This window comes from Dermacentor albipictus, chromosome 3 (genome assembly GCF_038994185.2).
Source record: "Dermacentor albipictus isolate Rhodes 1998 colony chromosome 3, USDA_Dalb.pri_finalv2, whole genome shotgun sequence".
NCBI lineage: Eukaryota > Metazoa > Arthropoda > Arachnida > Ixodida > Ixodidae > Dermacentor > Dermacentor albipictus.
In genome coordinates, this window is record NC_091823.1 from 63,910,193 (window position 1) to 63,935,341 (window position 25,149).

The 25,149-nt window shown below is 46.3% G+C and overlaps 1 protein-coding gene across 1 annotated transcript; it reads left to right on the forward strand.

Annotated features, from left to right (window-relative positions):
* Positions 1 to 6,243: 6,243 nt before the first annotated feature.
* On the forward strand, positions 6,244 to 24,924 carry LOC135905259 (alpha-tocopherol transfer protein-like). Its single transcript, XM_065436280.1, has 6 exons — positions 6,244 to 6,612; positions 9,840 to 10,014; positions 14,292 to 14,534; positions 20,621 to 20,814; positions 21,615 to 21,725; positions 24,544 to 24,924. The coding sequence occupies exons 1-6, from the start codon at positions 6,604 to 6,606 to the stop codon at positions 24,727 to 24,729; spliced, it is 918 nt and encodes a 305-aa protein (XP_065292352.1). The 5' UTR covers positions 6,244 to 6,603; the 3' UTR covers positions 24,730 to 24,924.
* Positions 24,925 to 25,149: the final 225 nt, after the last annotated feature.

Here is a 25,149-nt window from a genome sequence, read left to right on the forward strand (position 1 = left end):
AGGCGCCGACTGGCAATCACAGGCGGCGCTCGAATGAGGTCACAGTCGTCGTCCAGAAACAATTTGAGCCAGGCCGGCTCTGACCCCTGCCAGGTTGACAGCGTGCCCCGAAATTCTGCAGCGTGGCATCAGTCTCCTTGCATGCCCATATTGAACGCCTTGCTTTTCATTTCATGCTATTTTTCTTCTTCTCCCCACCACCTCCACCTCTGTAGCTGCTTGCGAACCTATACTGTTGAAGGAAAGGTGGAGGCCTACTTATTCCTGTTTGCTAGCGCCCTTAAAAGCGGATCTTGTCTTCCCGTTTTTCTTCTTTTTTCCCGTCTGTTTATATGTAGGTATAGGCGGGGGGGGGGGAGGTGAGGGACGAGTCCGGAGAGATTTGGGTACGCAGAGAAAGTTCTAAAGACGGCCAGTGCAATTTGGTACATCGAATTCCATGCGGTATACGTTTGCAAGCGCGATGTCTTAACGAACTGTGTGGAGTGCATGCCCGTTTACACCCGCGCGCATTGATACAGGTGCCAGGCCAACGAAAGTTCGACCAACTGAGAGGCGAATCTGCCAAAGCGAATGCGTTTGTCAACCAACCAACCGCAGCGCTCCACGCATGTCGAGGCTGACAATGTTTCTCCCGCATGAAAGGTATCTCGCGAACACTTTTATATATTCGCAACAAGTTGCACAAAATAAGCTCCTACCGCAGTAGCACGCTGCGCTTGCTCCGTACGACAAACAAAAGCCGTATCCCTCACTGCGCGCAGGGGCACAGGGAAGTGGTTCCCACAGTAATGCCGTTCTTAACGCTGATGTTAATCTTGCAGAGCCCAAACACACGTATACGTACGCAGCATGCATTCAAGCAAACCTGTGCCATGAGAAACGCCGTACTACAGTCTCCGGGTTAATTCTGACAACGTAGGGCTCTCTAACGTGCATTTACGTGTGCAACCTTTTTCCGTATTGATAACCGTGACGTCGAAATCTCGTTGCCGTCCTTCCGTGAACAGAGATTAAGATCGAGCTGTCAACGGGAAGACGCGTTAATGAAGGCTCTAAGGAAGTGCAAATACAGAATGTGAAGGAAGCGTTTCCTTGTTATTAAGTAAGAGGGCAGGACATGAAATTTGATTTGTCTTCGCGTCCTTTCACATAATTGAATGCATGAGACAACTAGTCCTGCAACAAGCAGAGTTTTGTGTGTGTGTGTGTGTCGGGGGGGGGGGCGAGGGGGGGAGGGGGCATGCGTGCTCTAACGGTGGCACTAACTGCGGAAGCTGTGTGCTCCAGTGCGACATGAACAACTTAATAATCACCCTAGTTTGTGCACCACATTTTCACGCGCCCTTGTTCCTACACACGATGTGACGACGTCAATTACGGCCACGCTATGTCAAGTATTTCGCGTGAGCCGTGGAAGCTCAGATACATGTTGATGACAAGTGAAGCAGCTGGATCTGACCGTCGACTGCCATATCTCCCCAGCTAGGCTGCTTAAAGGTCTCTTAAGCATCTCGATAAGCTCTTCTACTATGTCAATAGGCAACACTCCTCGAGTGAAAAGTAGTGCGCTCAGGGGCACGTGAAGTCACGTAGTTTCTGATCTACTTATGAATCACACAGTAAAGGTTCGTTCGTGGTTGCTCCTTGTTGCTTCTTTTAACCACTGCTTCATCGAAGAGATGAAGCCCGTCCGATCAGAAATCAAGACAGACCCGGGTGGTTGCACCAGAGGTGCAGTCAACTGTGACGGGGTCTTGGTGACTGGCTGTAGAAACTGGAGAAGGTTTGAAGTTGTAAGAATAACGCAGCTTTTTCGTAGAGGAATTTACATGTAAGACGTCCCATGTAAACTTGTCTTGCATAGTGCCTGACCTTAGTCCAGAACTCCGGACAATCGTTACAGGGAGTCGTGTTAAAGGCGCGGATACCCGTTCTACGAGTCGCAAACAACCCATAGCAAATGCACTGAAACCTAGTTGATCCTTTTCGTGCCCACGGGGTCGTACCGGGACGGTGACCCGCAAGCCAATACCGACTGTACAACAACCCTCTCCCACATTCCAAACACCAAACGTGAGAAAACAATAATCCATACAATGTCCTTGGGGTCACCGCGCGCCTTCTATTCTTCCACGTGTTCGGCGGCAAATCCTTCCTATCCCATCCGGCGCCGATGTGTCGCGAGCACAGAAACGCTGGGAGGATAAGTAGAGATTTTAACCCACGTGGGGAGGCGGCTGCGTCAAAGCGTCTTGCCACCCCGAACACTCGGGCTTTTGTTCCCGACGACAGCGGGTCATTCAGATGCGTGTTCGAACCCCCCTCCCCCGCCCATACCCGTCTTCTACGAAGAGCAGCAAGCCGGTTCGCGTCTTAAGACGTACGCTGTCGTCGTCGCTGGGCTGCAGGCTCGCTACACTTTGCTCCCCTACCAGCACCACTGTATGATCTTAAAGCAGGAGTTGGCATTATTATATCGGCATTATTACTCGCAGCGCGAACAAATCAAACACGGACAAAGAAGAGATACATAACGCGGTTTCTTCTTTGTCCGTGTCTGATTTGTTCACGCTGTAAGCAGCAATAGTGCAGATGTACCCACTCGCCCAGTTAACTACCGTACTACAGCTCATTATTATAGCGGAGCAGAGACGACAAGCGAAGCCTATGTGGATATATAACCAAGTTGAACAGCTCCAATTGATAATACATTCGCAAGACATCGAACGCGCAATACGGCCAAAAGGAAACGCATTTTTTTTAGTTGGAAATGGCAGGAAAAAAAGATTGTTGAAGCGCAAGAAACATATAGGCTGGAGCCTAAAATGTCGCAATGGCTACATATCGGCAGCGGTGCGTCCAGAATTTTTTTTCTGGGTCGCTGAACTTGACCAGGGGGAGGAGCTGGTGCCGGCGTGTGTTGTCGCACATCGTTTTATGTCAGGTATTTTGTTTCGCTCGGTCAGTTGCCCCTAGGTATATTACAAATACAAAAAGGGGCGTCATACGTATACCAGCAAGTTTGCTTCGTGCATAAAGTCTGGTAAAGACCGGCAAGACAGCCTATGTATTTAGTGTCGCAAGCTAAGTTGGTGTGCCGCAGGCGCTCTTGTTGTAGCTCCGGACGCAACCACAGCAAGTGTGTCACATAGCAACAGGCAATGGTGCACAAAAGTTTTGGGGAGGGGGGCACGAGCTCGGTGTACCAACATGCTGCCCACGGCCACGCCCCACGTATGGCATGAAGTGACTGAAGGCACTGATTGAGAGCGCTTGAAATTTAGCTTACATTACTCTCCTTTCCTCTTTTCACCTGTCATCTCCTTTCCCGTCCTTTGCTTATTCAACGCAACTACTCGAATTCTCACGGCCCAAAAGAGGCATAGAGCTGCCCCACGTGCGTCTCCACCAAAGTTAGGAAATGGTTCAATTCTGTCAAGTGTCGCAGGCACGGAAGCAAGGTCATGTTCGCGTTGGACGTAACACTAAAGAGAAGCATTAAACCAGTCTAGACTGATATAGGATTCTTTTGTAAAGCTGTCTGTTTTAATTTTAAGGTGTTATTTACTGGAACAGAAAATAAAGCCCCAACTTTCGTTTTCTGTATTTCGCGCCGAAACGCCCCAGCGCAGGCACGTTAATTTTATGATGTCACGGATTTAAAAATGCTGCCTCGTGTTTGGAGCAGCAAAAGTTCTTGCAACTTCCTAGGTTCCATCTTTGCCGATGTGGAGTTAACTGACAGCCGAAACGTTGGAAGTCCGGCATGACGTCACGGTGGGCAGGCGCGTGAGCTTCCAGGCGGGCGTTGTCACCCGTGTTTACTTTCAGTGTCTTTTTAACCATTTGTAGAAATGGTTAAAACCATTTTTACAAAGAGGTAAAATCATTTCTCACAATAGGAGTGGCTTGTTCCTTCACATCGTAGAAAAGTAAAAAAAAATGACAGTCTGGGGTTTTACGCACCATAACTACGACCCGATTATGAAGCATGCCGTAGTGTGGGTCTCCGGATAAATTTCGACCATCTGGGGTTCTTTAACGTGCACCGAATGCATGGTAATTTCTTTTCCTTTTTATTTCTTTTTTCATTTTGCTTCCATCGAAACGCCGCCGCCGAGGCCAGGAAATGCTCCCGCAACCTCGTGCTTAGCAGTGCGAAGCCAAAGTCATTAAGCAGTCACGGCGGGTTGTAGAAAAATAGTTTGCTCATACAGCTCGATTATTTTTCTCTTTAGTGCCCCATTAAAGTGACGTTCCGGCGAATTCAAAAGTGACCGAAAGTTACTATTGCGAACTACTGCATAAAAGAAGCCATTTTACGCTGAAGCTTGACAGCAGACGTGTACTAGGTGAATATATAAGGCGGAAAAACAAGGCTAATAAACACACGAGGCATTTGGCGTGCAATGCTCGCTGGTAACTGCGTAAGGTACAGCGCAACGCCAATACAGGCAGAAATAGACACACATAGGCCGATGTTCGACAAATTTTATTCGAAAAACGGCGCGCGGCGCATGCATGCATGCATGTGTACATACATACATACATGCATACATGCATAACCACCCCGGCAAAATATCACAATCGTGGCGCTGCACCACTCAAGCACACATCAGACAGGTTGTGTATTTCCATGGCATGGAATATCGATATTTTCTTAGAATTCAATTTATTTATTTAGTCGACCAAACTGTCGAGGAGGTCTTTACAGAGGCTGCGGCCAACTGCGCAATCTCTTTTTCTTCAATAATTCCACGTGTTAGGCGATTTCTGCTGCTTGCTCACAGCAGTGCGCTTCATGAGGGAGCATTGGCATCATCTACAGTTAACAGCTGTTCAAAAGCACTGGGGTTGGTTGGCGATTCAGTCATGAAGCAGCAACTAGCCCAGCTTTCCACACTTCTGATAACTGAATTGGCATTCCTTCTATTGAAATCTCGAAAATAATAAATGGACCAATTGGGTAATAGGACGCTTGGCACGCGTGCATGATGTGTGGTCATGAGATGATGTGCTTTGGAACTTCACGCCAAATGTGAGCCTTTAAGCTCGCATTATCCCTCTTGTCTCATAAATGCAGTTGCGGCCGTCCTGCGCATACAGTGTTTCGTCTTAACGCTTGTAACGTGGTTCAAAATCACTTCAGAGAAACTTACCGTACGTAACTCGTTCGGTGTACATTACATGAGGCCAACAATCGACGCACCGTAACTGCTCAGCCTACGCCTGACGCCCGAGCATCAGCCAGCAGAGCGGTGGGCTAAAGAAAGAAAAGAAAAAGGAGAAATAGCAGAAAGTAGAGATAGAAATATTAGTGTGGAAGAAAAAAAAGTAAATACGCGGTACTGGCGATGTTCACAAAAGCAGCGTATGGTCCGCGTTTGATGTGTATAAGGTCTTTTTTCAACAGTTTTTTCAACAGTTTAGTCGGGTGTCTATGACACGAAGAAAGCTCGAGGCACGGTACCTTGTCAGGCCAGAAACCGTTTTACTTCTTTTTCGCTTCAGCGGGAGAGCAGCGTAGCGCAGACACCGTTAAGTTTTCTTCGATTCCGCCAAGTTTCTCTGCAACTTCTGCACTGCACCTAGGCCTTCGATTCACCGAGGTGCACCGGTGCACCCTGCACCCCCGTGCTCGACTGAACGGGGTGCAAAGCAACGTGCCGCCGCGGTGCAGTGCACCCTTGAACCTTGCAGTGAGCGGGCGCAGTCCGGCGCGCCGTAACTGGCACCACCTGCACCTTTTCGTTTGTGGTGCCGTGCACCTTTTCTGAATCGAACAAAACTTTACTTTCGCGCGTTTCGCCGAAAGGGTCGAGCGAGTTCCCCCGCCACTCGCGGTCGGCCTGCACCAACGCTCCCTCAGCCCCGCCCGCTGCCGTGGTCGTTCGTAATACCCTGTGTCCTTCCTTTCCACCTTTCTTTTCCCTTCCCCTTTGGGTTACCATCTCGTAGAAACCGATGCGTCACCCGTGTTTTCTTTTTGCTTGAACGCATCCCGGGCCTGACTGGCTAAGGTGCCTCGATGTTAGCGCCGCAGTGAGGCGCCCTAAGACTGGACATCGCACCTTAGGACCACGAAAGGAAAAAAGAGAGAACGAAAGAAAGAAAACGAAAGAGAAAGCAGATAATGAAAGAAGTAAAGGAATTGTCTGCTGGTGTCGGCTCGCTCAGATAAGGAGCGCATGCAGCTAAGACGTCCTCCTCCTCCCTCATAAAAATTGACGACGCCCTTCCCACTTCACTCCCCGGATTTAAATGCTTCAACGGTTTTTTCCACGCAGTAGCGAAGGGGCGGTGCGCGACGCCGGACAGCCGCAGATTTTCTCGGACCTTCAACTAAACCGCGCCGACGGGTCCAGCGGGTGCCCAGACGCTATGACCTGCTCGGGGGAGACGTGCTACCTACGCCGGAATGATGTTTTCCGGAAACGGGACGTGCCAGCCCACACTCTACGTTGGTGAACAGGTCGCAGTTGTGTGGATTGTGTCCCGTTACAACGGCACAGTCTTCACGAGTGCTGTGCAACAAGACATTTCCAGCCTAGCGCCGTGCCTGACGTCTATTGTTGACTGCTCAAGGAACTAGCTGACATAATGACGAAGGTAAGCTACGTTAAGAGTTTTCTTCAACTCTGACAGTCGGGCGTGCTCATTCTGGCAGTGGCTAGATGTGTGGTTGTGTGATAGTGTGGGTTGCGTTGTAGTACACCGTCATTAAGCGTCGATCTTAGAAGCTAATTTCTTAGCGTCGCAATGTCTCAAGGTTACATTCAAGCACAGGGATAACATCAAAGCAAGAGTTTTCCTATGTTGCAGCTTTCATCCTCCTTGATCAAGTTAGTGACCGCTTTAAATGTGCTTTCGGAAGACACAATCAGAGCCTCCAAGCTGAACAAAGCTGAAGAGGCTGAAGTACAGCTATGCATGATGCGACAACCATTTCTGCTAAGAGACCTACTTTGTTTCTGTTTGATGTTGTCACTTACAATCCCGATATACGGCGTTAAAGTAGTTCCGACAGATCTGAGCAAATCGGACAGCTCGCAAATTGGGATCGTTGGCAAAGATGGCCTCTGGTTTAACAGTGCACTTTACCCTCTCCTATGATCTTGCATTCTGTTCAGTGTTCACATGTTCGAGGCTTCTGCTCCGGAACAATTTTTTACGGTCGCTCTGTACGGAGCATACACACCCACCTCCACCAGTGCTTTTATTCTTCCCTGTCGCAAGAGCAAACACTGTTGTCCTTGAGTCTCAATAGGGCGTGCCTCTCTCACAGCAACGTTCCGAAAAAAGTTTCCGGAGCAGCCTCTTATCAAACAAGGAAGGGCTCGTCGGGGCCCTCCATTACGCGCACGTCTTAAGTGTTGGGTGCAACCGTGTTTGAACAAGCAGCGGTCCCGCTTCCTGCTGCCCAACACGTTTGGCTGCAGACCGGCTGCCACGGAGCGCCACTCGATAAACTTATGCACTCGTGCATGCAACGAGCGTGCGTGTGGACGGTCGGTTCCCCATCTGTTTGTTCTTTTTTTTACGTTTTCGTTTAAAGCGTACGCTTGCGGAAGCGCTCTGGAGCCTTCCTCTTCCCACTAGGCTGTAGATTTGTCTGCTGACGCCTGGACTGCTTGGCCGTTATTCATGTACCAGATTTATCGGCGCATGTATTAAAGGGACACTAAAGAGAAGCATTAAGTCGAGCCAAGGTGGTAGTTTGTTGTTCGAGAACGTGTAAGGCGTCAATATTATCGCGAATACAGCTTGAGTAATCGAGAAATTGAGGCACACTATACATGATTTGACTCTCTCGGGCCGAGCTCCTAGGCCGATGACATAGGCAGTCCTCATTATAATGGTCACTAGTACTCAACCACTCGTAATGAAAAGATTATAGCATCACATTATAACAAAGGAAAAAATGCTATTTCTATATTTATATTCCATTTCAGAAGAAAAAACAAACGTATTGACGTCACCTTGACCGCCCACGCGAAAGCGTGGGCGGTCAAGGTGACAGTGATGGTGACAGGTGACCCATTTTTACAGGGTTATCACTATCGATTTTTCCTGAGGCGCACGATGCACCTGTCGTGATGTCACATTTCTTGTAGCTCGACGTGCTAGTATCCGAAGATGGCGGTCACGAAGATGTCACTGCAAACCATCTATAACACGTGACGCGATCATATCGGAATCATGCCTCGGACACGCAGTTCATCATAGCGTGGTTCACTAGTGCTAGTATAGGGAAGGCGTCACACTAAACGAGGACACCATGCAAGTGTTCACTCTTCGTCGTTGCCACCTCTTCGCTTTTTAAGCGTTTAGCGCCCGTTAACAAGTTGACGCCCGAATTCTTCGAATATGGAATTCCCTTCTCCAAGCGCACCTCTGCCGTCACCAGGCTGATCGCTCGGACGAACAATCCCCATCCAACACCAAAGATCTTCCGGTCAGAACCCGCCGTGGTGGCGTAATGGCTTAGGCGTCGCACCGGTAAGCCCGAGAACGCGAGATTGAATCGCGGCGGCCGCAGCTCGATGGAGGCGAAATGCAAAAACGCCTGTGGGTACCGTGCAGTGGTTGGTGTTTAAAGAAGCCCAGGTGGTCAAAATTGACCCGAAGTCCCTCGCTACAGCGTGCCTCATAATTATATCATGGTTTTGCCACGTACAACACCAGAAGTTTATTATGGTCAGAGGATCGCATACGAACGCGCCATTGCTACATCAAGCGACATCAGCTGAAACCATAAAACTATGTCGCACAGCGCGCCATAACAAAAAAGATTGCGGCTTAGCTTACCTAACCCTCGATATGCAAAGCGACAGCTTGGTTCAGCCTGGTTAAGTCTTGCTTTCACTTGGTTAACTTTTGATCTAGCTTTATTATACTTAGGTATACAATCATCGTTAAGCCAGGTATGACGGCTGTGCTTAGGTCGGTGGCTAGACATGACTGTGATTACGCTTGGATAGACACGCATGGTTCGACCCTGTTGTGCCACAGGGAAAGCGCAAGTGCTAGACATGCAGATAGACACCGCAAACATACGCAGCATCGAAGCACAAACGGACAGGGCGCGAATGCGGTCGCTACATTGATCTCGCCGATGCGACCCCTGTTGCATTCAAGACCTTCGCCAGTGAAGCAGCTCGCCGGACTATATCCGCGGGGTGGTCGGACGCCGGTTCAAAGCCTTCCGTTCAGTGCAACGCTCAGAGAAAACGGCCCGGTCGCGCCCTCACGTACGGCCAAGCTTGCACTGACTAGGCGAGCTCGGCGCTCCTCTTTTAGACAGGCGCGCGGCGAGTCACGTGGTCAGGCGGCAACCCAGCTGCGGAGAGCGCATGCGCCAAGCCGGCGGCGGAGCTCGGCGCGGCGGTTCACGTGATGCGTTGCCAGTCGCGTTGATGCGCAGCTGCGGTCAAATGAAGGCCAAATTGCCGGCGACGGCGATACTCTGCTTGACGCGGTTAGTAAAGCTTCCGCCTTAAAAACACGTGCATGTATAGACAACCTGACCCAAAGTACGGTTTCTCGTATACAATAAAGTCAGTTGAACAACTTTGCAGCAGTCCGACTAACCGCCTTTCCAACGCGGTGTCCCGCTGGTCGTGGGGTTGCCATGCGAATGCGTTTGCGAGACACGCACGCACGGTACGACGCGGCATCTGGCGCTGCGTGCGGCACGTCGCAAAAATGGTAGGACGTGGTAGGACGCGGTTGTTGGTGCCATCTCTTCGCCGAAACGCGAACCGGTTCACTTGCACCGCGCGGTGACTCATCTTTATACTTGTGCATTCTTTCCCGCTCTCGCACCTCCACTGTAGACAGAGAGCGACCTGCTGGACCCGCCGTCGACGACGGCGTCTGACGACGACGAGATCGAGTACCCGAGTTGTGGCCCGCTCAAAGTGAGCCTCTGGCAGCTCGCCGAGCAAGAGCTGCGAGAGACGCCAGCTCGCCGACAGAGGGACCTGCAGATCATCAGGGACATGATACGATGTGAGTAGCTGTATTTCATTATATACAGGGTGAAAGAGAAGGGGCCAAACAGAGGGGCCAAGTTTTTTATTAGTCATATCATAAGAAGCCAACAAACACTGACACCAAGGACAACGTAGGGGAATTTACTATTGTTCATTTTGGAATTTATCTCAATTGGCGACTGCACGCAGTAATTGTTTTCGGATTGAACGAGTTGCAACGACTCAAGGCGATAAAATGACTGGTAGTTATCAGCTTTTTCTAGATCTGCGGATGCGAACAAGAGAACGGTTCGACGTAGAAAAGGATGGTAAGGATGGTTTGTATGTTACCGCCGGCACGGTGCTTGTCTTTTTGTATCGTATATGTTCGCACTCGTTGTTCGTGCACCATTGCCGTCTAGCATAGTGTCACGAATGAAGGGCATGAGCGTTACCGCCGCTGGGTACTCGCTGCGGCTGATTCATCAGCAGCAGCCTATATTTCGGTCCATTGTAAGACGAAGGCCTCTCCCAGCGATTTCCAATCATCCCTGTCTTGCGCTAGCTGATTCCAACTTGTACCTGCAAATTTCCTAATTTCATCGCTCCTCCTAATTTTTTGGCAATCCTGGACTGCGCTTCCCTTCCCTCGGAACCCATTCTGCAACTCTAATGCTCTACCGGTTATCCACCCTACACATTAAATAGCCTGCTCAGCTCCATTTTCTTCTTTTAATGTCAACCAGAATATCGGCTATCCCTGTGTTCTTTCTGAACCACAATGCTCTCTTACTTTCTGTTCACGTTACGCCTAACTTTTTTCGTTTCATCGCTCTTTGCGCGGTCCTTGACTTGTTCTCGAGCTTCTTTGTTAACCTCCAAAATTCTGCCCCATGCATATGTTACCACCGGTAGAATACAATGATTGTGAACTTTTCTTTTCCATAACAGTGGTAAGCTCCCACTCAGAATTTGGTAATGCCTGCAGTATGCACTTCAACCCATTTTTATTCTTTTGTGAATTTCCTTTTCATGAGCCTGTGAGTAATTGATCTAGATAAACGTACTCCTGTAGAGGCTGGCGTTCTCGCGTTCATGTTCCCTTGCCAGGCTACTGAACATTACCTTTGTCTTCGACATTTTAATCTTCAACCCCACTCTTGTGCTTTCTCGGTTAAGCTACTCAATCATTTGTTGCAACTCGTCCACAGTGCTGCTGAACAGGACGTCATCTGCAAACCTAAGGTTGCTGAGATATTCGCCGTATAATCCCCACCCCTGAGCCTTCCAAGTCTTATAGCTTGGAATACTAAGCATGCAGTGAATAGCATTGGATAGAATGTCTTCTTGTCTGTCCCCTCTTTTGATAGGTAATTTTCTACTAGTGGAGAACCTGCGGCTGGTTACTCACTGGAAAAAAAAGATGAGAAACTGGTAAAGAGCTCACTCTGTCCCGAAAGTCGATCTTCTGCAGGGACGAAGCTCCTGGACAAGCAGCCCGCGCCAGGAAAACGCCTCGAACCTCTGTTCGTAAAACAACCTCGAAAAGTCTGTTCGAGTCAGCGCGCCGCCGCGTTTAGATGCAAGTCTTATCTCGCAAGGCATTGTCCATTTTCGCGGTTGCTGCTGACTTCGGCGGTATGTCTCCCGATAATTGCCCGTCACGAATTGCTTGCCAAAGGAGCGCACACCGAGCTTCCGGCTGACTCGCCATATAGTGGTCCATGACAATAATAGCACGAGGAAAACGGGAGGCATGTCGTCCAGAAAACAATACAACGCCACGGGTGCAGAGCTCGCATACACGCAGATAATATCTGCAATCTTTTTTTACAAACTACAAGAACTGACGCGTGTGGCGCTGCTGTAGCGCCCACATCGAAGCCTGCGCGTACTTATTCCCCCCTGACGATCGCCCAATACAGTGCACGCGTGCTTGTCGCTCGCGTACTTCTCTATCGATTGGTTGTCTGACGACCTGCCGTATCACTATTTTCGGTGGTGAATTGGCCAAATCAGAGCGTGCTTACGGCACATAAAGTCGCAGAAGACTGAAGAAGTAAAAAAAAATGCTTTATGCGCATTGTTCATTTCTTTTATTCTGCAAAACAGACGGCGCGTGGAACTGGAGTGTACAACTCGGCTATAAAAGGAGCGCATGAAACTGTCTGCGCCGCCCAATGCATTTGTCGGTCACGCATGTCGTTTCACAATCAGTTTTTTTTTTTTCTCTGTCGTTTCCTCTTGTTGCAAGTGGAAGATAAGGCACAAATGAGAAACGCGTGCCTAAGATAGCCATCGCGTCTACGAAAATAGCAATAAGTGACATAAAAATGGCACGTAATGTAAGACCCTGAAAGAAAAGCGATTGCTTAGGCACAAATGAGTTTACGCTCGTTACATGGAGGAGCAACATAAAACCGGTATTCGAGTTTTAGTCTGGTATTCTGGTTAAATTCTGGTTAACATTGGTATTCAAGTTAGTTTATGCAGGCGGCACGTAGGTCGACTCAAGGCACACGGTGGCTTTACCGGTTTTAGGCACGTGACGCTCTTTTAAACCAAAATATGCAATCGCTTTTTGGTACGTGTGGCTGAGCATGCAGCCGGCACGTGCGAAACTGTTCAAAACGTACCGTGACGTAACGTTGGTGCTATGACGCCATGTCAACGTAATCGCATTGTGTGAACGCCCGCCGTGGTTCAGTTATTTTGGCGTTACGCTGCTATGCACGATGTCATGGGATCAAATAACCTCTGCGGCCGCCGCATTTCAAAGGGGTCGAAAGGCTAACATGCCCGTGTGCCGCGCATTTGGCGCAGTTAAAAAAAACCCGGATGGTCTAAATAAATTTGACACGTTAAACCCCAGAATATTCAACTACTTGTAAGCGCTTGAAATCACACGCTGTTTGACAATGAAGCGAAGCTTGAACGAGTCAGCATAAGCGTAAGCGTCAGCTGATGACATAGAAGCACGAATTGTAGATGTCAGTATAAAATTTAGTTAAGAATAATATTGGATAGGGAGATACAGAAACGAAGAGGGAAAGACAGGGAGGTTAACCAAGTACATGCCCGGTTGGCTACCCAACACCTGGGAGAGAGAAAGGGGGAGAATAGATAAGAAGCAAATAGAAAAAAAAAATAAGTCTGCTATTGTAATCACATTAGCAGAGGAATGTCCGCTGACTCACGCATTCATGCAGTTAAGTCGTCTTCAAGAGGGGCTTTTATGACCTTGCGCACGTAACAGCGCATACACCATGGTCCCAGGATCTCTTCCTCCGACAGTCCTCTATTATCCAGTCGGCTGAGTCTAGCTTGTAGAGCACATCATTGACCGTCGGATGGACAGTGGCACAGAAGGTGCTCTATTGGTAGGTGACACTGTTGGCCATTCTTAATAGGAATGAATGACATTTGCAAAGGCGGCACCCAACCACATGCGAGACAATTTTTGTGATTGTGGCGTGTTAGATTGTAGATAGATAAGGAAGGCGGGAATGAGTCTGAGGTGGATAAGGTTAATCGCAAATGCGTTCGATGCCCTATACGTGTTCAGAGGCATTACTACAATATGATCTTGGTTTGCGGCCTCCACTCCTGCCATAAAACAGCCAAGCGAAAGTGCGCTGAAATACGGGGTATTTCTCAGCACTCATTACCGTTTTCTACTAATTTTCTACTAATTAGACTGTTAGAGCTAGATTAAAGCGTATTACATACCCCACATTAACAAACAGAGAATTGCGATCGAAGGCTGGTATACGAAGTCACAAAAGGCTCGTTACGCGCAGAAGGCACTCGCGTAGTCGCCTCGGACTTTTGGCGAAGACTGCACCCAGCGAAACATACCGCGGCATAATATGGCGCTAGGCTCCGGAGTGGAACCCTGAGCTTGAACAAACGCTGCTCTGACAAGGAGAGTCGCGGTTGCGTTCACATGCAGCGCACCTGTTTGGAATACAAGCTAGGTTTTGTTAACCAGACATCATCCGACACTGCGAGCGAATTAAGAGCATGCGAACGTGCGGCGTGTCACCCTGGAGCGAACGTTTGGACGAGGGAACTTGTCTTCGTTCCCTCGCTCAAACAGCGGGTCTTTGCCTTGAGATTTCGTCATCCAGTGACATATTATAGCAGTATCTTGAACGATAGACCGTGATGTAAAGGAATGCATTCCTTTACATCAGGCTGACGACGAGGACTTAAGGCTGAGTCTCTATAGAGCCAGTAGGTCATTTTCGTACAGTTCGACACTGCTGCGCAGTGTTGTCGTTAAGCGGCTGACATCCTTGCGACGCCACGCAGGCGACCGGGACCTCGACTGCCGCATGGACGACGCCTTCCTGGTGCGGTTCTTGCGCTGCCGCAAGTTCGACAGCAGCCGGGCGTACAAGGTGCTGCGCCAGTACTACCGGCTGCGCCAGAACAACATGCAGCTGTTCCGCGACTTCTACCCCACATACCTGCGCGCCACTTTCGAGCGGAACCTGCAGACGGTGCTGCCCGACCGCGACCCCAACGGATGCGCGGTGTTCATCTTCAAGGGCGGTGAGTCTGTTACTTTGCGAATGGCAATCTCGTTGGTGTGGCCTGTCAAAGCAAAAGACCCAGATTTGGGAAATAATTCCAAGAAGGTCTCACGTTAATGCAGTCATTGACCCTGGGACTCTTCTCGTATTTCGTTTGTCTCAGAACCTAACCGTTATGTGAAGCAATGAACTGAATAGAAGGAAGGTTTTGCGAAAACGTGCAGCTTCCGCAGAAACGCACGAAGCACTACGTCAAGCAATTAAACGGACACTAAAATAGCTCTAAATCTGTTCATACTAATAAAGCATTCTTTCGTAAGCTTATTTTCGTTAAGCTCGCCTTAAAAGTTTCGTTACTGAGAATGAATCAATTTCATTTCCTGAATTTCCGCCGCCTGTCTTTTGTTGTTGCGTGTTTTCTATGCCGGGGGTTTCTACTAAGACTTTAATATAATATACAAATATAGCCGTTCTGAAATAAAAGAACTGTACCTTCAGGGATGGCGACCGTAGGGTGATCGGTGATACGTGGTACTTAGTCGCCAATTTTAAACAATGTTTTAGCGGGCTCATTGTGATTGGGAAACTGGAATGAGCTCTACCTAAAAGCCATATCAACTTTCGGATCTGGAAAAATGCGATTACCTGCGGAACTGTCGCACGACGAAATTCGGCCACCGCAGTGCGCTAAAGTGAAACATACTACAGCGCTCGCAAAACCATGCCCCTCGAGGCGACTTTCTTCTCGCGCCAGCGTCACCCACACTCCTACTCCAAAAAAAAAAAGGTTGACACCCTTTGGGGTGTATACACTGATAAGAAAAGCTTACACCCTTTGAATCGTATTTTGCCACACAACGATAAACGTTATCTGTATTGTCCACATTCCCTTTCTTTAACGCTGCGAGCCCGGTACTTCACAGTAACGAACGGCATGCGCGTTATCTGTATGACAGCATTCCCGACAGGAAAGTAGCTGGCGCGGCGTTTTCATGAAAAGAAACGCAAGCAAGGCAGATTATCGTTGCGTGGCAAATATACACGCCTAAGGGTGTAACCTTTTCCTAGAATGTACACTCTTACACTCTCAAACGTTTACACCCTTTGGGGTGCATATCTGCCACACAATAATGCGTGCTGCAACAGCGAGGAACACGGAGCAGTAGCACGCTGACTTCGCGCTACTAGGTGACGTCAGCAGAACGTCGCCTTGATGGGCACGGCCATATAGGGCACGGCTTTGCGCTCGCTGCAGCCTCCCAGTTTCGGCTTCGCGCGCTCCGACGGCCCCGCCACCACTCTCTCGCCTCTTAGGTGATTATTGCAGACAAGCGGATACAGTTCAACACGTTTACGAGACGTGTGCTTTATTCCTATTTAGTTGCGCAAATATAGAGATCGTTGAAGATAGCCGAGGTACTCTTCGTGAAATCTTACTACAAAAAGATAAGATCGGGAAAGCTTTTCCTGAGCAAGAATATAGCAATATACGCCATCAGATATATACAAACTTGAATATATCACAATTTTTGGACTCAATTTGTTTACAACATAACATGAAGCAATGCAACCCCATAATGCAATACTGATTGCTATAGTCAAAGCACCATTATATCCTCAAGTACTGCTTATTTTCTGCTGGATAAAGCAAAGGATAGTGCTATATAATCGGACACAATAGTAAGTTGGTGATTCGATAATCAATACACAACGAGATCTCAAAACATCCATTTCAAGACATCAGTCCATTGTGTAATGCGAAGGTTTCGCTATTGTATAGAGAATGTGTTCATTTAGGCACTTGATCCCTGTAATGAGTTTCTCAGTAGTCTCGTTCAAATGGATTTCGTGAAAGTGTTTTGTACTTTTCGTGGGTGGGGTAGTGTGAGGCGGTTCAACAGTTCGTGCTATCTTTGAAGTTTTCAATCGCTGCAGACAAATTGTGCAGAAACAATCAATGATGATTGTCATTGAAAGCGAATGGCCAGAACGAGCGAGCGAGTAAGAGACTGAACGGACGAACGTTTTTCTTGCCGAGTCCGACCTCCAACAAACCATGAAAACGGCCGTATGAACCAATGAAAACTATTCGCTTCCAAAATAACTTTGTGATGTTCGCGACGAGACCGATATGGTAAATATAATTATTAGCAGCACGACTCGCGGAAGGATTCTGGAGATGCTCGCCCTCGTCACCCGAAAATATATCTTGACTTTCTCGAATGTCTGTAGTCGTCAGTTTTTCTCTTATGATATCTATCGTCTCTGTAACAGTAGGCATGCTGTTTCTAGGCGGTCCCCATAAAATTTCGTGACGTAGGCTCTTTATTCTTTGTTGCAAATTACTCGATCTGTCCCCATATGTTGCAACATCTCGGATGGATACCTTCTGCCTAATTAAGACGGCTAGGTGTGAAGTGCTTTGTAGTACCTCTGGCAGAACGTGTCCTTCGCTGATCGGGGAACACGGGAGCTGTGAAACCTTTTCCATAACGACGTAGTCTTCTCTTGACTAGCAGCTGGAACAAACGGCTCCTCAATGCCCATATTTTCTGCCTCCGCCAGCGGCTCCTCCCAAATCTGGGGATGTTTTGCTTCAATTCAGCGGCGCTTTTGGTGACAGCTTTGACCATTCTGTCCGCTTGGTCAAACCTAAGCACGCTTGTTTGAGAGGCAGTATAATCAGTGCTTCCATTCGTGAAAATTTCAATAGCTTCAACATGAGAAATGTTTCCAACTTAAGCACCATCTTTAGAAACCCTTGTGCTTTCGCTCTATCTTTATTTCGTCTTTCTGATGCTGTCTCATACAGAAACATTATCAGAGATGGCTGTAACTTAAAAGAACTGATCACAGTGAACAAGTCTTTAGCGTCCACCTTGCCGGAGGGAATTTTCACAAATTCATAACTTTCACCTGCAGCGGTAACCCAGGGTAATGGATTTAATTGCTGACCGCGATGGCCAAATTCAGATTGGGGGCGGAAGTTGGCGTCCATCTCTGCGCGCATAGTGCGCTATGTATTGCATACATTCAGATTGTTACTACAATTCCTATTTGTAACAACCGTTTAAATTTCTTGCAAGTTGTTGGAAGCTATGCAGTGGTGAGCGTGGATGCGACGAACATGTGAGCAACTGCCATGAGCTGCTGACGCAGTAAAAACAAAGTGTGGAATTAAAATATACTTGCATTTTCGTCTCCACACGAGGCATCGATGGACTGGAAAGGCCATAAGTACACTTCAGTTTACAAGGTTGCCTTTGAAAACGATGGTAACTTATTAATCTTGCGTTTGTAGCAGTATGGTGCAGTCGGGAAACTGGTCTAGTAAGTAGGTCTGTTTTCAAAACAACAGTTCAACAGTTCAAGCGAGACAGCTTTGGCTGCTTAGAAGTGCCAGTTTGTTCATCACAAGATGCAGCTGCATTGCAAAACTTTAGTGACAAGAACTTCCAAAGTAATTAAAATCGACGGCCACAGCTTCGTGAAAACCGAAATTAAGGTCAGATTGCGTTTACGGCATACACATTGACTTATCCACGTTATACTGGATGCTTCTATCTGTACAACATTCCACTAGTATCGGTGACCTTCATTCTAGCATGTCTGTTCATTCTTTGCTTCTGATGTGTCTTTCTTGTGCACCTTTTCAACTCAATTTCAATTTATTAGTCTAATCTGATTTCGTGTTTCACGATAGCGTCCCTTTAAACTACTATTTAAAACCCTAATACTATTTGATTTCATGATCATAGGTTCACTATTATTCATAGGGAATGAAGGTGAAATTGCAATTTTTCATGCTTCGTGCTGTAACCCCAGCGCCAGTACGTCAGCATGACGTCGTGCACTTTTGTTTTCTTCCTATTTGAGCCGCATTGGCTCAGTGAAAGTTACCGAAACTTCTCATGTTCAATCTTTCGCTCCTTCAGACTGCATGTAGTCCATTTTTACCGATAAACAATTAGTACTGCAGGTGCGGTAAAAATCTGTCATTAAATTCAAAGTGGTGTAGGCATGTCTTTCCTTTTTGCGCCTTTTCTGGCTCATGCCGTTTTTGGCATTGTAGAGGGGCAATTTACTAATACAGGCGAAATCATTTTTTAGTGTTTCTTTAGTACACAGAATATGTAAGACTCCAATCAAGGACACCTTATTGATGTACGCAGTGAAGGTGACACAAACTATAAGTGGTTCATGTTGTCAGTAGTTTACTGGTTAAATTCAAATGATATGCTGAAGAGGGCCTTGGTATTTGCTCAGCTCAGCAGTGCACTTGCATGAGCTGCCCATCTTGCTGAGCAGGCCGTTTTGTTTATGTGGCATACTAGATTTTGTACTAGAATTTGGTTAAATGTTCATGTCGGAACACCCAAATCATAAACGGCAGGGAGATCCGATCCCCCCTCCCAAGTTCTCTAGGAGGACCCAATCCCTCCTTGCTTAACAATTCGCAAATTCATTCATGCATGCATGCATACATATAAGCAGTCCATGTAAACATGGGCGTCTCCCAACGAGCAAACGTATAAGTGTTGAGTACACCATAGGGAACAATTAAATGGATGAACACAATGATGCTTACTGAGTTAGCTTCATTATAACCATTAAGTAACACATTCTAGAAACATGACCTCTGTGTGATGTGGTCTTGAGACCAAACAAGTTTCACTTGGGAATCTTACCACGGGAGCCCTATTTTTATTTCTGAACATTTAGCTGTATTCTCACAGCTTTTTGATGGTTCATTATGCCCTCAGCGGACTATCTGATGGCTCTTCCCGTAGGTATTCAGTAGTAGCAAGATGAAAGCTGCAATTCAGATGTAAAGTTGTTGACTTCTTATGTAGAAGCAGAAGAAAGGGACCAGAGTGGCCCGGTTTTTAATAATCGTATAAGAAGTCAACAGACACCAAGTACTCCTTGTTGGCTTCTGATTAATAAAAATTGGTCCCCTCGGTGCTCTTTCTTCTCGTTCATTGCATTATGGGGATCCCGAACCTGGCAACATTGATGCCTTCAGGTAGCATGTGTAGGTTTACTGACCGGTTCCTGTCGCCCAAATAGATCCTGCATTCGCGACGCCTGCGGCGGAAAGGATGTTCTACATCTGCCACCAGTGTTTGTGAGTGGTGGCGTTGGCTAATACACCCAGGGTTAGTTCTAGTAGTAGAAACATAAATACCCCAGAAAGTGGATGGGAAAACGGCGTCGCAGTAGTTCACTTGGCAAGAGCATCGCATGCGTATAATGCGAAGACATGGGTTCACATCCCACCTGCAGCCAGTTTTTTTTTTTTTCATCCCTTTTCATTTGCATTAATTTATCATTCCTTCAACTCGTTATGTACAAGTAATATCCCCTGTGTTGTCCTTGGTGTCTTTGTTTGTTGGCTTTATGATATGTAGAAACGAGTCACATTAGGGTGCTAAAAAAAACTGAATGCGTGTTTATGAACATGCAACTGTCGTTCTGCACAATGTAGAAAATAACTGAGGTGCAGCGTGTAATTATGCAGAAAAGGCAGGTCATACAGAAAGGATTGCTAATAAACAGACTGATATTGCCACTTTCAAAGAAATTCAATGCTAAGGAAATTTTCGAACGCTTGCCTTAGGGATTGCACTGAAATTTGTACGTTATACCATTTAGAGATGGCAACACCACTGCATAAATGTTACGTCACTTTGTGGGGCTTTAACCCGGGCACTAAGTAACGTACAAATAAATTTATCCTTCGCTCTTTGCTCCTGCGTGACCTTAAACAATAAACCTTAAACAATAAACCTTAAACAATAAACCTTAAACAATAAACAGTTTCCAATAAATATTTGGAAACTTGCTGATATATGCTGCCCGTGTCTCTTCAGAAAGCTCTTACAAATTACATTATTTCAAGGTGCTAATGTGCACCTGCTTCTCTCTAATAATAGTAGTCTGTTTCCAGCAATGATATTGATGGCAGAAATGCATATTTGTGACAATGCATTATGCAGCTTGCTTATAGCAGCATGGGTTGTATCTTGTTAATATCTTGCACTTCTTTTTACACTGTACCTTTGTTTCGTCCATCTCTGTAATCGTAATCATTTGCTCTTGTAGGTCAATGGGATCCGTATGGGTGCAGTTCTGAGGACATCTTCCGGGCCAACGTTCTCTGCCTAGAGCAGGCCATTATGGACCCTGTGACACAGGTGACGGGGCTTGTGGCAGTCATGGACATGAAGGGATTCGGCTTCACACATCTCCGCTTCTGTCCTCCCAGCAACCTGCAGAAGGTTGTCTCCCTCATACAGGTAGGCTATGTGTTACCCAATCATGCTCAATCTCAGTGTGGGGCATGAAGCAGCTTTTACCTACCATGGCTGATCAGTGGGTATGATGGTGAGCTGCTCAGCAGTGGGTTATTAGAACTCCTGGTGCATGGCTGCAAAAAGTGTTTGAACATAGCTGTGCATTATACTACAGCATCCGAACTGTTGCTTTTCGCAATAGTTGGTCAAGAAGCAGCCATTTAACAAAATCTAAATACTGTTCTCAACGGCTACACTGACTGTTGCGGTGTGGGAAAAACAAAACATTGCATTATCAGTTCTTTTGTTCTTTTTTTTTCTTTTGTACTGAGTAATGTGTACTTGGACACCTTTTTAGGCATCTGGAGGCTTGAAAACATGCAGGCTCCTTCAATGCCTTCTAATATATGGAATTTCATTCGTACTGATTAACCTGCTTCACTATACCTAATAGGTTGGGAAATGGCACCAATCGTAAGGGGCTGGTATTCTCTAATTATAATTTACAATATAGATCAGCCCATTGGAGAAAGTTACCACAACCATCGAACACAAAGGGTGAAATAATTTTGTTCCTGCAATTTTTAAGGTTTTCTTGTCTCGCAAAACTTATGCTACGAATCAAAGTTGATTTAGGTTCTGCAACATAGTTTTGAGAACATCATTCTGTAATACATTGCTTTTAGACCAGTATTGCATCGTAATGGTGAGCTGTTAACTTGGTCTAGCCTTATGCAGTACTTCTCTCTCTGTGCATGTACTCCAATTCAATTAATCTACTGATTTTTTTTTTTTATGAATAGGACTGCTTCCCTGCTAGGTTCAAAGCAATCCACATCATCAATGAACCAGCTATATTCGGAATGCTGTTCAGCATTGTGAAGCGATTCCTGAATGACAAGCTCCAACAAAGGGTACGTATTCACGCCTCCGTGCTTTGTTTCCAGGAACAATGGTAATAAAACTCGATCAGCTGCTGATCTTGCATATATTTTTGCCATCCAGCATAGCAGGTGAAACTAACATTAACCCTTTGAGGGTTTTAGCCGTACATGTACGGCGGCGGTTTTCTGTCCCGCAAGGTCTTAGCCGTACGGGTACGGTTTCGACCCTCCGTTTGAAATTTCGCGCCATAATGACGATGCACGCTTACTGGGAGGTGCTGCCACCTCTTAGGTCTTACAAGAAGCGTTTGAAATTTGTGCTACCTTCTCGGGGAGATAAACAGAACTGACTTCAAGCTTCAGCGCGTCGCGCAGACTGCGGCCACACCCCTTTTGCGGTTTCGGTTTTGCCGCGTGATCGCAACGGAGGCGCGCGAAACGTCATTTTTCTCTTTGTCGGCACTCTCTTGCAAATGCTGTGGAAGTTGATTTCTATCTTGATTGGCACTGCTCTTAGCTTGTTTATAACCGCCGCTCGCGGGGTATTCTCGCTCTCAGCGGCAACGCGGTTTCGGTTCCGCCGCAACAGAGGCGCGCGAAACGTGATTTTTATCTTTGTCGGCACGCTATCGCAGGGGCGGCGGAAGTTGATTTCTATCTTGATTGGCACGGCTCTTAGCTCGTTTATCACCACCGCTCATGAGGTATTCTCGCTCTCTGCGGCTGCGCGGAGACTCGTGTTTCAAGGAGTACCACACTCTAAAATACTATGGAACATATTGCAGTTCTGAGTGATGCCGACACCAAAATACTGTTCCCTAATTTTTTTTACTATTTATTCCCGACTTTATACTTCTTGTACATTCAATATCTGCAATAAAATAATTTGACCCTCCGGGAAAGTTTTCTTCAAAATAATTCGACCCTCAAAGGGTTAACATTAGTGCTGCAGGCCAATGAGTGTCCCTTGCCAATTGCAAGTTGATAAAAAGTTGCAAACAACTTTCTGAACACAAGTGCTGAGTATAAGAAGGAACACTTAATCCGTAGGGAGACTAAAATAGCTTTGCCAGTTTAGAGTGATCAAGTATAGGCTATTCTATCCACATTACAGCAACAGTGTTTGCAACCTCCAAGGAATTACCATCACACATACTTGATGCCCTTGTTTGCAAGGAAAATGGAAGTATGTTTTCCCATAGCTGAGTTCAGATACCTGTTCTTGGTGTGCTATATATACATGCATCATCTGTCAAGTTCATCTGAGCTGCTTTCTTGTGCATTTAGGAGTAATGTTCATTTATAAAACATAACTGTGCGCTAATCCTGATACCATCTGGATGGTCCATCGTACAATATTTGCAGTCTATTGCAAGTTGCATGGTCTTCATTACCAAGGAAACTTAGTGTACTGTTCCCAAGAATACAATCTGATGTCTTTTGAGTATTGCACATGTAAAAAATTTTAAGAGCCCATACTTTCATAACTCTGTTTTCGTTAACTTCAAGGCGAGTTTGATCACTAAAAAGAAGTTAAACATCAATTTTTTTTCAATTTTGCACCCATACCAAAGTGCCAGTATACGAGTCGGATATCATATATTGTAAAGTATTTAAGCCATTGTGTTATCGTGAGAGTTTTTGGACCTTCCCAAGTTTAGTCTTTGGCTGCATTAAATGCGATTTATTCCATACTTACGAATAAAAATTTACTACGCCCGAGCAAAGCCAACTTCTGACATCATGGCAAGTGAGTGTGGGAACTACAATGTGACATTGACACCCACCTTTCAATTTTGCATGATTTCTCGGCTATCAAGTGTCCTCCCATAGTAAGAGTGGCTCTTTTGGTATTGCAGAAGCATAATCTACAACAGCTCAACTTTTGTCTTTGGTTTCCCTTTAACTACTTGCTTAGCTAGTGGCTTAGCTTGTCATCATAGTCTGTTTTTCGTCATAATAGTGCACATGAAATGATGCACCTCAAGATCAGAATTATGCGGTACGGGTGCTTTCAATTAGAGTGTTCATTGAAAACTGTTTCCAAGCGGTGCCATGTTAGGTATTCTGGTGACTTTGTTTTTAATTTTTCTTTTTACTTGCTTAACCTCTGTTGTTTTGTCACTTGCTTCCTCTTCTATTTCTCAACTATTGCGGTATTCACAAGTTTCTTTTGCACAGTTTCTGGTGAGAAAGACCACGAGGAGAAGTGGTTTCAATGAACATGCTTCAGGTTAATAGGGAGCAGATGCTCACAGCATTACAAGGTGGATTAGCAAAGAGTGCAATGGGCTCAATAGTGGTCTGAAAATTGGACCACTTGGTCCAAGCACAACCCTCTCTGTTGGGTGAGAATACATAGACCACAGAAGGTTAAAAACGATAAATGAGACATTTTCAATAAGCCTACAAGTTGAACCAGCTCTCATCCAGTTAACCTCCCTCCCTCCCTCCCTCCTTCTCTCCCTTCCCATCCTGTTATCTGTCTAAGCTTTATCAATTAATTCCAGTCATGAACTCTACTTGGCTGTGTATATTGTGCATCAGTCAGTTACAGTGGCAAATTAGCTGTAACTGTCCACAAAACAAACTGAAATTGCAGGCACTGACCTGGATGCCACAGTATTTGGTTACTATGCTTCAGCTACTCATATATTTGCAGATTCGCAGGAAAAATAGTATCAAAGCGTATTGCCTTAAATCTCGTTTCAGGCTTACTCCTTCTAGCTCTCCATTGTGGCAAATACTGCCTGTACATGGTGGCACTATGGCTACTTTCACACCCATATTTCATACTGTTTAGTTTTTCTTTGGTTTTTCATACTACAGTTATTCTCTAATATTGCAGATACACTTTCATGGATGTAATATAGCATCCTTGCACAAGTTTGTACCCCCCGAGATATTACCTGAGGAGTATGGCGGCTTCAACGGCCCCATGGATAACTCTGAGTTTGTGGCCCGCATGTACAGGAATGACGACATCTTCAAGAAGGATGCTGAATATGGCTTCAAGATCAGGATCAAAGGATGACTCTCACTGCGTGTTAGCCAGTGTACTTGCCCTACAATGTAGGCTGGCACTGCTGCTTTTTAGTTATGACAGTGTTCTTCAGTTGTGATGACAGGTTGTCCAAGTATTTATTTGATGTGTGTGATGAGCTGGCTTCCTTTGTACAAATCAGTCAGTGAAATAAATGTGACCCTCAGCAGTTGTGCAAAGCCTGAACTTGCTCTGGTCTTGTTCTTTGAATACCATCATGGCAATTTGTTAGGATAAATCCTTGGATCGCTTTTGTTGGATCTAGCCAGCAAGAAACACTGCATAGTGAAGTTTCATATGCTGGCTCCATTGACATTTCTCAAAATGGAGTCCATCTGAATGATATTGCCATGTGGGTACGTACATTTGCAACAAATACAGCACTGCTTACTAAAGATGTATTGCTGCCAT

Excerpts from the sequence above, each read along its gene's own strand:
- LOC135905259 (XM_065436280.1), top strand. Across the intron at positions 10,015-14,291 it reads CATCAGGGACATGATACGAT|GCGACCGGGACCTCGACTGC; the intron begins GTGAGTAGCTGT and ends GACGCCACGCAG. Across the intron at positions 14,535-20,620 it reads GGTGTTCATCTTCAAGGGCG|GTCAATGGGATCCGTATGGG; the intron begins GTGAGTCTGTTA and ends TTGCTCTTGTAG.